This window comes from Glycine soja, chromosome 6 (assembly GCF_004193775.1).
Source record: "Glycine soja cultivar W05 chromosome 6, ASM419377v2, whole genome shotgun sequence".
NCBI classification, from domain to species: Eukaryota; Viridiplantae; Streptophyta; class Magnoliopsida; order Fabales; family Fabaceae; genus Glycine; species Glycine soja.
This window is the reverse complement of record NC_041007.1, coordinates 4,905,497-4,921,083: the sequence shown is the minus strand read 5'-3', so window position 1 is coordinate 4,921,083 and position 15,587 is coordinate 4,905,497. Positions and strand designations below refer to the sequence as shown.

Genomic DNA, 15,587 nt, shown 5'->3' with positions numbered 1-15,587 from the left:
AATCCGACTTTGGAGCCAGCCCGTGTAAAATAATAGCTTAAATTGCGTGGGGTATATGTTGAAACATGAAGATCATTTTAAAAATAATTATTGGAGTATTATTTAGTGGTTTATAAATTAGTCTTCGAGTAAAATGTATAGGTAGTTATGATTAATAAGCGTAATTACTCATTATGTAATGTGTAAAATCATAATTACTCATGTGTGCCTATGGAATACCTGAATATAAAACGTTTGAAATAAATAAAATGATAAACACGTGTTATCCAATGATTTACGTGCGAAGAAAAAATACAATGAACATGTTAGGAAACCATACGTGCATGTAACTATCATTAGCATTTAGTATTTTAGTATTTACTCATCTCCGATGGTTTCGTCGTAATAGACTTCCCATACAATACGCACAAGAGATTTGTACTTTCAAGACCCAAAGCAGTGCACTCAACGTTGGGCCATTATATCGAATGAGCAAACATAAAGCCCACTCACTTACAGGCCTGAACTCGGGGAAAATCTATTACTTATTAAACCGGTAGTATTATTTAGCACACTCTCGACTGTTGCTTCCTCCACTTTTTATTATATTTCCATTTTGAAATAAACTTTTTATAATCCAATGGGAAGTACAGAAGGTTTTACCCCACACTCTTTTAAGAAAAATACACATGACCAACAAAATTAGACCATTTCTCTTCATTACTTAAAATTTATTAAAAATTATAAAATTAAAAAAAAAAGTTATCAAATAAGACATAAGATCAACAAAAATTGGAATTTTTTTAATTAATATGGGTGTGTGTTAAAAAAATGCTTAAATCTTTACCTCTTATGATTTGATCATGTGATTAAGATTCATGTCTCTTACTCGTTCAAAATAAAATTCATCACACTTAATCTTAACCTTAACCTTTTTATGATTTTATCATATAATTTTATAACTATACAATAATTATTTATACTTTTAAATATGAAATAAACATTTAAACAGACTAGTGAAGCAAACCTAACTTATATAAAATCAACTCCAAGCCTAAAAAATAAAATTGTGACGGATAACATGCCTAATCTAGTTCATTTTCATCTTTCATGAGAGAAATTTTCAATAGATAAAATAGGTAAGGAATTGATTTTTTATTTTATTTTCCTAAAGTCCAAAACTATATCGAATAATGATGCTAATTGCAAATACCAAATTCAGGGATTATTGAAAGCTAAATAATATCGTTTGACACGTATACTTGCCACACGTGAAATATTCTATATTAGATATAATTAATTGACTTAAACTTATGTCAAAGACTAAATTAATTAATAAGTATATGAATCATTATAGATTAAATTTATTTTTTCACATTGTCTAAGACTAATTTAAAATAGTGACGGAAACGCTGGCTCATTTTTTTAAAAAAAATAATTAAATTGATGTTTTACTTTTGGTTTTCTTAATTAAACAAAAAAAAAAAGTTAGTCAAATACCAAGAAGGACCTTGGTTTTTCGAAACAGAGAAATAGTTTTGTGTCCTTATATGCATGAGGTATCCGTGCTATTATTGAATTGAATCTTTAGCTAACTTCATCTGAATTAGGGCCGCTTATAGACCCACATGGACAATTCACACGCGTGGTCAATTAATCAGGTCAAACAAAATACTCCGCTCAATATACAGTTTCTTTAATTCTATTTTATAACAATAGAAATCATTCACGCGTTTACTTTGACTGTTGGTCTTCTTTGTATACTTCCTCTTTTTTCTTATTATTTATCTTTTAAGGTAGTATATTCTTTTTTTTTTTAAAATGAATAACATGAATTATAATTATAAAAAACTTTTTTTTTAAAAAAAATAGCATGTAGTTATTAATTCATTTAAGTATTTAGGCAAAATATTAATAAATGAGCGTAGTGTTGAAAAAAATTAATACTTTCTTAAAGATGAACATTATTTAGATATATAATATGGTGGATTCTACGGTATATGAGAATCGAAAGAAAAAAAAAATTGAAGACTTGTATCAAGGATTTTAGATGTTTAATCGACAAGAATATGTAAAACTTTTCAATTTTGAAGGCCATAATATATCAATAAACGTTCAATTGAATATTAATATCATTTGCATCTATACTTATGCTTGAATTAAGACTTGGCAATTTATTTACAGAAATTCGTAGCTGGTTACACACCATCTAAATGTAGGCTTGTGTTTATACGTGGTTTCGATAAATTATTTTTTATTCTAAGTATTTTAATGGTGATACATAAGTTTAGATAGAAGATTTTGAAGTTTACATTCAACTCAAACAACGTTTTGTAAGTGAAGATGATTAGGGTTAAAAGATTAGAGTTCAGACTTCAGAGTGATTTAGTGATGAAAGATGTTACAATTTAGACTATTAAACTTATGTTTAATTAGATTTGTTAATTTAAATAGTTGTAATTAACATTCTTAAAAAAGTGGTTTGATTAATCAAGGATTAATTTAAAAAACAAAAGTTTTTTTTGACTAATGAGAAGACAAATAACATAACAATTTTTTTGGTTAAAAAACCCACATCATCAAAACTCCCATAATTTTTGGAGGTAACATAAAAACTCTCTAATTTGTATGATTTTTTTAGGAGCTCTAATTTATATGATCATTTTAGATTAGTGTATTAATTAACTTCCTAATCTTTTCTTTTCATTCCATGCTCATCCACCATCTCTCTTACTTCTTCACACCACATAAGCCAAATCACGATCAGTTGTCACCGCCTCCATTGTTCACCGTGCATGTCTAATGGCCATTGCATGTTATCCAACAGTTACTTCAATTCGTTCATTTCTCACAACATGCTACAACCTAGTGTAGTGATTTGTGATTGGATATTTGACAATGTAATACGAGTTGTGACAAAAAAAATTCGGAGTTTTAAAAGTAGCTACAGGATCATGTTGTCATCATCTCACGGTCCAAATTTTCTATAGTTATATTCTATTTCACTATTTAATTATAAAAATTATTTTTCAGCGTTAAATTCATAAAATTAACATGTCATTTATTTCCATCTCACTCACTCCTAACTACCTATGAAAAGCATTTTGTCTGATTTTAAAACTAAAATTAATATTATTTTGTATACGAATATATAAGTATCTTCATATTTTGACAATCTCGTGCGGTACGGTGGTGATTTGATCTGAAAAGGTGCGTGGCAATTCACACTTCCACGTGACTAGTCGTGGTTTGTTTCATTACTGTTTTATGGAAGCTCAATTCCTTCCATTCATATCGTGAGGTTGAAAGGAAGCATGACTTCTGTGCTGGATATTAATTAACGGTGCTGCAAGGTGAACAACCATTTTGAGTTTTTTTTTCTTTTAATTTTCTGTTTTTGCGAAAAATGAAGGAATCAATAGTTTTACATTTGTATTTCGATATGTTATGGATTGATTTTCAATTCTGGGCGATTTAGTTTAATTTAGGTTACTTTAAAGCATTTCATAACACACACAAGGTTTTACATAAATTTGCCATATTCTTTGATTAGTAGAACTTAATTATTGGTTAAATCAGTAACTAGATATTTTACACTAATAACATATATATATTTTTTTAAAATGTACACTAGCTAATAACATAGTTATTATCAATATATGCATGTGTTCTCAAATATTGGCCTACGGATAATGGAAAATATAGAGAATTATATTTGTGAAAATGGCTTTAACTGGAAAACCAGTCTTGTTCAAAGTACAATATTAAACCCATCATCTGAATTACAATCATAGACTCGGAGCTTATCCTTTTTCCCCTTCCCAACAAAAAAAAAAAAAAATAGTACTGAAGGACTGTTAGATAAGTATACATACGACCAAATCAACAACTGTAACGGGGCTATAGATGTGCTCTCCCAGCATGAGAATCCAGTGTGACCCGCATATCGAAATCAACAAATAACCGTGTCCACAGTTTGTTTGATTAATTTCTCTAATTTGCAAAGAATTAAAAAAAAAAAAAAAGTGCCCACTAGGCCAGTGTGTGTATATAGTATGTATTTTCACATATTATCATGCACTAACAAAATGTAGAAGGGGGTGGTGGAACATCTTCCAATTAGAATGACCCACGCTAGTGACAAAATATTCTTCATTCGATCGCTATATCATGTTAAGGCTGTCTTCTTAGCCAGCTGGTTCATCTCTTCAGAACAACCGTTAGGTTTAACTGCAAACCACGGCTTCTATCATTACTAATCTATTGCTCCCTTCATGCTAGACAAAATTAATGAGGTTGGCTATCCATCCTTGTTTATGAAACTTACAGGAAACCACAAAGAGACTTCCATTTTTTTTTTCCATACTAGTTGTTGCCACTTAGAGGAGTTAACTAATATATGTGGAGAGTTAATTTATCTATATGTAGTAATCGAACATAAATATTAAAGATTTACCATAATTTATGCTATTCAACCTGATTTAGATTTTCTTAGTGAGAGTTAATTTATTCTTAATTTTGATTCTTTAATGTAGTTACATTCATGTCATGAATTTTCTTCTTATTTTTAATATATGAATGACACCTACATATGTTAATGGAGTATATATTAACCTTCAAGGGAACCAGTTCGTCTTGTCCAAATAATGGGTCAACGAGTAAAATTATGAAGCTACTAATTATCTCTGAGTAGTTGTACGTGCGTAAGTACCAGGTCTTGAGTCCCTAACCAAATTCAAATGCAATTTGCAACATTTACATTCGACGCTAATGCCATTATGTGGTATTCGTATGTTTGGGAGCAATGGAGTGCGATGGCTAGTAATTGGTAGATTGAAGGAAGAAATTTTAATTAAAGGTGCATGAAGGATGAAATAGGGAGATTCCAGTTTCATAGCTTTACATTATAAATTATTCAAGTTAAGTACCGATGGATTTTTTTGGTTTATGCAAGTATAGCTTCAAAACTCAAGATCACTAGTTTAGATAAAAAAATTCTTGCACCAGTTAATTCATTTATGTATTTGGTGATGATGAAATTTTCTTTTCACTCGAGTTTTGTCGGCCAAATTCAAAGATTAGTCCAAATTTATGGGGAAACATAAGATGGGTTGAGTGATCAGGAGAAAAGGAAAAATATGAATGAAGTCGCTGGTACATGTTAAATTTGGTTGTCCTCATGGATGAGATCATTGTACATGTTGAATGCATCTCCCATTATATGTTTTCTTTTGGAGTTTCCAATTTTTTCAAAATATTTATTATTTTATAAAAATCAATAAAATATAGTAATTATTTTTTTTGCAATAATATTATCATCACTTGTTAGTATTTGACTTAAGTATTTTAATAAATTCACAATTTCATCATAATAATTTGCTTAATTAATGCTCTTTATTTTATATTATTTATCTTTTAAGATAATGTACACTTATAAAAATCAATAATTACACAAATTATTGTAACAATAATCATTTTTAACAAAACGACATTTATTAAAAGCATGAAAATTTAATTATTAATCTATTAAAATATTAATGTTTAGACAATTTAGTACTAAATAAAGATATTGTTAAAAAAATAATGAATATTTTAAAAAATATTTCAAATCAAATTAAAAGTGCCAAAAAAATAATAACATTATAACATGAGAATCTTTAAAAAAAAAACATTATAACATGAGAAGGAAGATCTATATATTGTTATGGATTGTCATTGTTTCTGGTAGCTCTTGGCTCTTGCTAACCAATACCAGATTATAATCATTTTTCTAATAGGTTATAATGTTCCATATTTATGACATACCGATGTTGAGTTGAACCTATCGATTTGAAAATTGAAAGTAGTACCATTCACGTACACCTGTTTTGTTTCGCCACTGATTAAGGATCGTGGGTCACGTCTAATTTTGGTCTCCCCAATTTATGTAGATGAGTCTTTGTTTGTTTCTATCTTGCTGTAGAGTCACATTGAGTACACCCGTGAGAAACCAGGGTATGGCTCATATTTGTTAATTAAACAACATCTAATTCCAATCAATCACGGTCTTCTGTCGTTTCTCATCGCCAATGTATAATTTTTAATCCTGTAGCTAAAGCTTATCAGTCTTGGGCTTCCACCTGTGCCACTCTTCACATTAAAGGGAATTTGACTTTTTGAATAAATATGCATTGTCTTAGACGTTTCATAATTTGTTGATATAGTTTATTATGCTAACTCATTTAAAAGATATTAAAAAATTATATAAACTAAAACATCAATTATTGATTTTAGTTTATATAACGATTAGGATGATAATAATAATGGTAGGAACCAACAAAAAAGATAAAATAATTATTAAATAAGAAATAAAAATGAATATATTTTACTGTTTGGGTATTTTGTATCTAGAATGAGCATGATCCAATAAAAAAAAAAAAAAAAAGTGAGCATGACTTCGATCCGATGAACTTGATTTGTCTTAAGGTTGATTTAATTTGGATGACTTAGGTTTTGACTTTTGAAATAAGATTTGATGTATTTTTTAAACACCATTTTGGGTTATACTCTGGGTCGGACCAACCTGATTTAGTGTCCTATATTTTTTTAAAAAGGTATAACTTTTTAGATAATTGTGTATTAATAATATTTTATTTAATAAATAAATTTTATTTAATATGATATTATATTTATAATGATACCATTTATTTTAAAATACATATTATAAAATATACCTTAATCTAAGTTTATATTTCTTTTATTGTAAGATTTAATTGTATATAGTGTTAATATTAATATATTATGTTAAAACATTATATTGAACTAAATTTGTCCCACATTTTTTGGTTCTTAATCAAATTCGATTCAAATAAATGACCTAGTAAAAAAATTTCAGGCTAAGTAGGAATAATGAGAAATCTATCATAACCCGTTCCTCACTCACACCTATTTGGTACTTAAAGAGGAAAAAAAAGAAAATGGTTTGATGGTTTATTATGTAAAAAAAAAAAATTTCCTGCCCATCTTCACTTGATTTATGTTATCCAATGATGTTTTTTTAAATCGAATATGGAACAGTTATATATGTTGTCTGCTATCATATTTTTTAGTAAATAAACTGAATCCTTATAATTTACTCTAGGTTTTTCATTTTAAAATTAAAGTCTTGAATATGTAATTGTATCACATACTTAATAAAAATTGAAATTGAAGTTTAAATTTAAAATTATTAGTTAAACTCAAAATATTTTTATGCTAATTAATTCATGGGTTTGAAGTTTATTTTACCGTGTCTATGCACCTGTAATAAAAAAAAATAATAGACTTGTATTTAATTAAGGGATTTTCTATTACGTGTCCATGAACACATGGTAAGAAGTAAAAAAATAAAATACTACTGTATTTTTTATTAAAAAACTATTTATTACATCTTAAACAGTACAAAAGTTATTCAATACTAGTACTTAATAGCTTATGACTAACCTTGCAATTATCAGCCAATTCAACTATTAGGTTAATTTTTCCAACCAATTAATTATTCTAACTCCTAAGCACAGCCTCGCGCAATATAAAATATCCATCGGCAGGTAGCGTGACTCTCATCTCATATATTTTTTGTCATTTTGTTGAAGGATTTTCTAATTTCCATCGTTAAACAATAATCAATTAATTCATCTATCCCTCACCAGCCAGCCAGGGCCGACAACACGAGATTTGCTTTTGTTTTTTTTTCTTTTCTTTTTTTTCAAAGAAGTTAATAAAGTGTGAGTGATCAATTTCTATTGACCCAAACCCCCAGATTATACATGTAAATCATGATGTGAGATTATTTCAGTTTAATAAAAGGTTTTAAATTTAAGTCATAATAAGTAGATATATTAAAAGAAAAATTTTATCATTCACAATAATTACAGTGTTTTGGTTGTAAAAAAAAAATAAAAAAATCCAAATGATGGTTTTTACAAAAGGCCGTAATAGAGGAGAAGAAGAAGTTCCTTCCTAGGGTTAAAGGCTTTAAAGCTCTCCCTTTTAATAGCAGTAGTACATGCAAAAATGCAACTAGCCCCAAAGATGACGAGTGACAGAGTCTGGGTCTTCCTTTCCTAGTTCCCTTCCCCCTTCCATAAAAGCACCCCCGTCCCCCAAACCTCAAAAACCCACGACACCATAATTAACAAAGTGAACATTAGAACATACAAACAAATTCGAATTACAATGATGTCCTCATCCCCGTTCCCTTCCTGCTTCCGCCCCTCCCCCACCACCGAATCCCACCCTCCTCCTCCCCCTCCGCCGCCTCACTCCACAATCTCCAACCTCACAATCTACCACACCGACACAGGTCCGGTGTCCCTAACATGGTCACGCTCCATTGTAGGACGCTCCCTCCACATTCAGCTCCACCAAAACCAAAACCCCTTAGATTCCCCACCCTACCCTAACCCCACCACCCTCTCCTTCCACCACCACATAAGACCCTTCCTCTTCTGGAAAAAACACGGTTCCAAAAAACTCGCCCCCGACACTTTCCTCTTCTGGAACCTCTCCAGAGCCAAATTCGGCGCCGCCCCAGAACCCCTCTCGGGCTTCTACGTCGCCCTCGTCGTCCACAACCACATGACCCTCCTCATCGGCGATTCCACCAAAGACGCGTTTTCCAAGTCCAAGGCCCGCCACCCTAACACGCCACAACTCCTCCTCCTCAAAAAAGAACACGTCTTCGCCGACAGGCTGTACACCACGCGCGCCACGTTCGGAGGCAAAGCGCGTGAGATTCAGATCGATTGCGGCTACCACGACCACTCCAGGCTCTGCTTCAGCGTGGACGGAGAGAAGGTGCTGCAGATTAAGCGGCTGAAGTGGAAGTTCAGAGGGAACGAGCGGGTCCAGGTTGACGGCGTGCACGTGCAAATCTCGTGGGATCTTTATAACTGGCTGTTTGATAAGAACAACAACAGCGCCGCCGACGCGCACGCCATTTTCATGTTTAAGTTCGAGGAGGACGAGGTTGAGGCGGTCGGGGATAGGAACAACGTTGTCGGACTGTGGAATTTGGGGGTTTCGGAATGGGGCAAGACTTGGTCCTCTTCTTCGCTCTCGTCTTCCGGTGGGTCTTTCGGTGGAAGCTCTTCGGTTTTGGAATGGTCCAGTGTGGAGGAGAATGAGTTGGTCGTTCCCGTTGGTTTCTCTTTGCTCGTTTACGCTTGGAAACGCTGAAGGGGTACTATTGGAATTTTGAATTGGTGTTTTCTTATGTTAAATGCTGCACTGCTAACTGATTAGAATTTAGGATACATGTGTGTGATATTTTCCCCCACTAACCCATTTGTTTCGTGGACATACATAATTAGAGGTTGCATAAGTCGAATTAGAATGTATAAGCATAAGCATGTGAGAATCTATTAGCGGATTCGAACTTGATAATTGATGTTTTACAGATTCTTCTTTTGGAAGTAGATGGGGCTCTGTTGTGATTCTTTTTTTTTTTTTTTCTCTTTGCACTCGGTATCTTGCTACCATGCAATGTAAATTCTTTTTTGTAACTCATTGTTTGCAGCCGAGAATCAAATTGATTCGGGCGTGATGAAACGAATTTGTTGTTAGTTTGATGTTAATTCGTGACTTTCTCAAGTCGAAAAAGTTCAGCTGTATTCTGTTCTCTTAGTTTTTTTCATCAGTTTACCACATGTGACTAATTGTGAAAAATGTTAACATTATACGAGGAAATTTGTCTCATTAAACAAAATTAACATTGTTTTAAGGATCTATTTGGTCACCTAGAAACATTTTACGGAATTAAAGTAAAACTTTTTTAAAATTAAGAGAACAAATATTTTAATTTATAAGCAAACAACAATTTGCTTATGATTGATTAATGGTAGTTATGCCATCTGGGTGTGCTGAGCAGTTGAGTTTTAATTGGAATAGTAGTGGTGGTGTGCATTCCAAGTGTTAGAGCAAATGACATGTGAGGGTAGGACCGGTTCTTTTCTTCATTTTAGTCAGATGCATTGGCAAATATGGCAGGTAAGCTAATTGGTTGTAGGTGGTGTGGTGATAGTAGTAGCCCTTGTGTGACAGAAAGAAACAGTCAAGTTGGTTGACCTAGTCCACCAAGAATGAATTTATTCAATAGGTTAACATTAGTTGACAACTCAACCTAACCCAACCAATACAATACTGTTTTCTTTCAACTTTTCTGACCAAAGACCCTGTAGATGGGAAACTGTGGAAGGAGAATCAGTTGGACAGTTGCATCGCCTAACGGGCGTGGACCACTTTAGATAATGATTCTTGTTCTGTTAGTCTTTTAACACGAAAATAAAAAACAAATGCCTATCTGCCAGCGATTTTGTTGAGACTGGCTCAAACCTTTATTTTTTTACTTGGTCAATATTTATCAGTTTATATGAATTTCATTTGGTTACGTGGTCTATTATTTACAGATGATTAACGTTTGTAATTGGATAATCAAATCAGGATGTCCACGAATCTCTTCTGTCCATGGAACCTACACCTCGATATTCTTATCAGCGGAATTTTGTTCAACTTTACACCCGGTATCTGCTCCTACTTCAAATTTTGTTATTTTAGTGATCATTGATTTATAAATTAAATTTACAAATTTTAATTATTTAGTAAATTACAAATATTTGAATTGACAATTTTTTTTTACAACATATCTAATAATAGACAACAAATGTGCATAATACAAATCGTATTGATATTGATGGCTCATTTTATCATTCAAATGTTTGCCAACAATGTTGCTATCCAAATAAAGTACTTTTGTTAACGTCCAGAGAGACTGAATTGATGCATATGCAAGTGCAATGTCTTCCCGTATATCAAATCTTGCGGATTTACGATATTTTGATCATTTTCCCTTCATGCATTATCTAATTCTGTATTGAAACATTTTCTTAGAAAAATAATAATAACTTCAATAGAAACATTTTATATATTTTTTCAAAACATTTTAATAAGAATTCATAGAGCAAGTTAGAAGGTAAAACTACTGTTAAATATTACTAATAAATTTTATGAAATATTTAACTTTGATGCTCACCACAAAAGATTTACATTTGTATTAATGTGCGGCTAAATGAATATGAATTTCTTTTTTGTGTACTGGAGATATTCTCTAGCTGATATTTTAACACATTATTAATGTTACTAAAATCATTAAAAAGATGCATTATTATAATATTAAGTTTCTACTCTATTTATTAATCGTGAGATACATAGGTCAAGGAAATATTTTTTTTATTAACAACTATTTCTTATACATAAAAAAATATAATACTTGTACTTTAATTTAATGGTTACATTCTTGGTTGGAGAATTAAACATTAATAATAAAATTAGTTCTAAAAGATAAAATGCCAATCACGCATTAATTCGTTAACTATTAAAGTTATATTTGCGGTTGCTAAACATGTATTTTTAATTTATCTGACTTAAAAAAAAAAAACATGTATTTTATAATTAAATTAGTCCATGTATTTCACCAATCAAATTAGTTCATAAGATTTGTGATATGGAAATTAATCTGATTAAAATAAATTATATTTAAGAACCTTAAGCCCAATTTAACTTCATCATTTGAAAACTAATATGACCAATCCTATATCATTCCCTATATCTTTTCAAGACTATGTAATTTGACTATTTAGTCTTACAAAACACATTTATATGAAAATTAAATTCTTATATGTAATGAATTTGTTATGAAAAAAAAAAAGTTCACACCTTGAGCTGCATATGCCTTGAAAATAAATAAGTAAATGTGGTTGAAAAAAATAGATAAAAGTTTAAGAAGTTCTGCATGGCAAAGAGTTAACCATGGTTTTCTAAAATAGTGTTAAATGTGCGTCATTATTATTAGTTACAACTATGTTTATGTTTAGATTGTGTAAAGAGATAGGAAAAAATAGGTGAAGTTGTTTATCAAGAATCTATGACTTCATTCACATCAGGTTTGTCTTATATAAGATCTCACCTAGTCTAACTTATTTTTTTAAGAGTCAAATTTAAGCTTTTTAAAAAGTATATTTAAATAAAAAGTTTGAGTTTGAATTACAAAGTTAGATAATCCGGACATGTAGAGAAATATCTTCTTGTAGAGTGTTAAATGTTCATGCATGACATGGTTATTCGATAACTCACATGTACTCCTAGGCTACTTTATCAAGATTTGAATACTACCCCATGCATATAAGAATAAAAGAAGAAAAGCCATTACATTGCATGTGCATATCATTATTAGTGTTTCTGGCTAATGTGATTTTAGTGATTTGAATGCCATAAGTGTATTGTATTGTACCTGTATGAAATATGAATGATTTCATCCAAGACAGTTGGATTTGTTGGATATATGTGAAAATTACTATTGTGACTTGTAAAGCAATTAATATGATATCAAGATTAAGGGCATGAGAAGGGTTATCATTAGGATAGCGCTATGTGAGTCCTAATCATGATAAGTGTAAATGAAAAGATATTCTCACCCTATGTTACAGACGAATATGATTTTAATAAGAGAAATAAAATGATGTTATTAGTATCCTAAACTACTAATAACCTTAGACTTGATCTCGGTAGATAATTCTTATAAGTATCAAAGAAAATTTCTTATATAAAATGTGTTTTTGTTTTCTCATACGCATGTAACAAATTCAAATTCTCGCTCTTTGAAAGCGTGGAAATTCTTATAGTCGCTTTGATTCTTATATATGTATCATACATCATTTTCATTTTCTTACATATGTGTACCATACTTTTATATCAAAATAATCAATATATTTCTTCTTGTTTAATTAAAAGATACTTTTACGTTCACTAATTTATATAATTAATACTGTTTTATTTTCAATTATCGTTAAGCATAATAGAGTATTTAATTACAAATTTCCATCAAAACTATCTCCCATAAATAATTTTTTAGGTTTTTCAAAATTAAAATTTCAAATATTTCACTTATATCTATAATTACTTGTGCAATACAAGAGATAATTGCAAGTTTTTATACATAAATAAATAGTTAGGTTTAAAAACAGCACAGAATATTTGGAAATATGCATCTACTTAGCTCATTAGTTAACACATTGTACCCTCACGATATTGTCATTGAATTAAAAAACGAAATAATAGAGTTTTATTAAAATCTGAAATTGTTTAAAGAATTTCCTTTACGCGTTAAAAACTTTGAAACGTCAACTTGTTAATTTGTGGAAGCCAGTTAAAGAGTAACAAACAGCCTTTATTTTGTTCTTTGCATTTCAAATATTTGGATACTTTTCACTTGGGCTAGAGTTTAGAAGGTATGAAATAAGCATTGCACCTACATATTATAAAGTCAAAGTAGGAGTCATTTTTCATTTCAGATTTCAACTTTCATGCGTTTATAGCCCAAAGGACGATGCTTTCAGTTGCAAACTTGCAATCTTGTTTCCGTAGCAATGACTCAATATCTGAATATTATTACACCAAAAAACAGTTAATCTCGTTTGCTAATTATATAAAGCCGACTATTATGACTTCTCTTTTACCATTTGTTTGGATTATTTTCATAGCTACTCGCACCACAAAGAGAATTCTCAACAAATAAAAAGTGAAATGTTTCAAATATAAAAGGATAATAATTTAATGATATTAATATATTTTTCTATTCAAAATATTTGATTAATTAATATCCCTAAGACACTGATTTAAAAATCTAAAATATATATGCGTACTAATTTTAATTGTTGGCAAATGTGATTAATATGTGGTCCTCGAGTACGACTTATATCGACCAGCATTATTGTTGATGCAACATTTACGTTAAAAAAATCTTTACAGTTTACACCCTGGCAGGACTTTTGCACAACATTGCTAGATTATTCGTTACGCTATGAGCAACGGGCAAAGTGAATATTATATTGTGTTTAATGCATTTGATGATCAGATAGAGTAATAATGCAGATGATAATATTCTACTTCTATCCTAGTTGATCTAATTTTTTTTTCCAACGAAAGTATTTTCTTAGTCGACAACTAGATGTTTTTTTAAAATGTAGAAATTATTGAAATGATCTTTAACTTTCTCAACAAAGTCTTTTCTGCATATAATTAGTAATTGAACTTCAATCAACATACATGGAAGACTCAGTTATCAGTTTATTGTATAAAAATTTGTTAAGTATGGTATAGTATAGTGGGTTTGCTTGAATCCCAACTTACTCAATATTAGGATATTTGCTTCGATGTTTTTGTTGGGAATAAAATATTCCTTTCTCATTTTAATGTCTTCCTTCCCCTTCTTAGACTCTTTAATAGACTTTTTTTAATACTAATAATGCCATAAAGATAATAATTTGAAAATAAAATAAAAAATTTGTATTTGAAAAGTATTTATTACATTAAAAATATAAAAGCTATCTAATGTCTTTTTGTTAAAGGTGGAAGATTTAATAAGACGTATAAAATGTCTTTTAATTAATATTCTTAAATCTTAAAGTATCCTTAAGCAGGATCTTCCAATACTATAAAAAGTTTTTTTTAAGGATACTATAAAATGTTATGAAGTTCAAATCTTACTTTCAAATTTCAATACCTAGTTTGGTTGTGCATTAAGTTATCGTAGCACATATTTCGATGTAAAAAAATAAGATTAATTTAGACATATATTTCTATGGGGTTTAGCGAATGCAATTTCTTTCAGCTTTTCTCAATCTTTGTTTGCAACGAAATAATAATAAACCATATTTATTGTAAATAAAAATCTTATTTGTTTTATTTTATGAAATATACTTTATAAAATATTGAATCTATTTAGTATTTGCATTTATTATGCAGTATTTTTCAAGATATAATTAACTTTAGTTTGACTTGTTTTACACTTATCCGACACGTATTCCTTTTAAATTTATGAAATGATGCTTTGATTTTAATATTGTGATTTGTAAATGTCAACAAGTACAGCACGGAAATGAACAAAGTTTCAATATTACGTTGTTTGAGTAGAAGATAGTAATAGATGTTAATTTAAGGAGTAATAGATGAGATCGTACCGGTAAAGAATTCATATTTATTTGTGTATGAAAGTGAAAAAATTAAATATAGATTTTATAATTATATATGGATAATTAAGATTTGATATAAAAAAATTATATGATTTTTTAAGTGATAATATAATATTAAATTTTTTTAATTATACGATTTAAATTTAATTATCTCGCTTTCATATAAATTATTTTTCTCTTATACAATATATCATCTATATATATAAAAGTGTGTTGGTATTATTTCAAAATTGGTATTATTTCAAAATTTTAGGAGGAAAAAGTGTAATATATAACTCAAGTGAGACTCTCTCAACATAGTTATAAAATAAAGTGAACTTTTTTTATGATGAAAAATGAGTTAGATTGTAAGAATTTATTTAGTGGTTATAAATATACTTACAGGTTACTTACTAAGAAGATTCTCATAAGTCACATCCATAAGAAGATCTAAACTTATATTATTGTGAGATATGAGTGTAATTCTTACCGGTTTGATGAAGCTTTCTTAATTTTAAAGTGAATTTTTTTAGCCACAGGGTAAACCTCAACAAAAACCCTTGCAGACGCTTAATGTACAAGTGA

The 15,587-nt window shown here is 29.8% G+C and overlaps 1 protein-coding gene across 1 annotated transcript; it reads left to right on the top strand.

Annotated features, from left to right (window-relative positions):
- Window positions 1-7,983: 7,983 nt before the first annotated feature.
- LOC114414936 lies at window positions 7,984-9,588 on the top strand. The gene has a single exon (XM_028379390.1). The coding sequence runs from the start codon at window positions 8,173-8,175 to the stop codon at window positions 9,172-9,174; it is 1,002 nt and encodes a 333-aa protein (XP_028235191.1). The 5' UTR covers window positions 7,984-8,172; the 3' UTR covers window positions 9,175-9,588.
- Window positions 9,589-15,587: the final 5,999 nt, after the last annotated feature.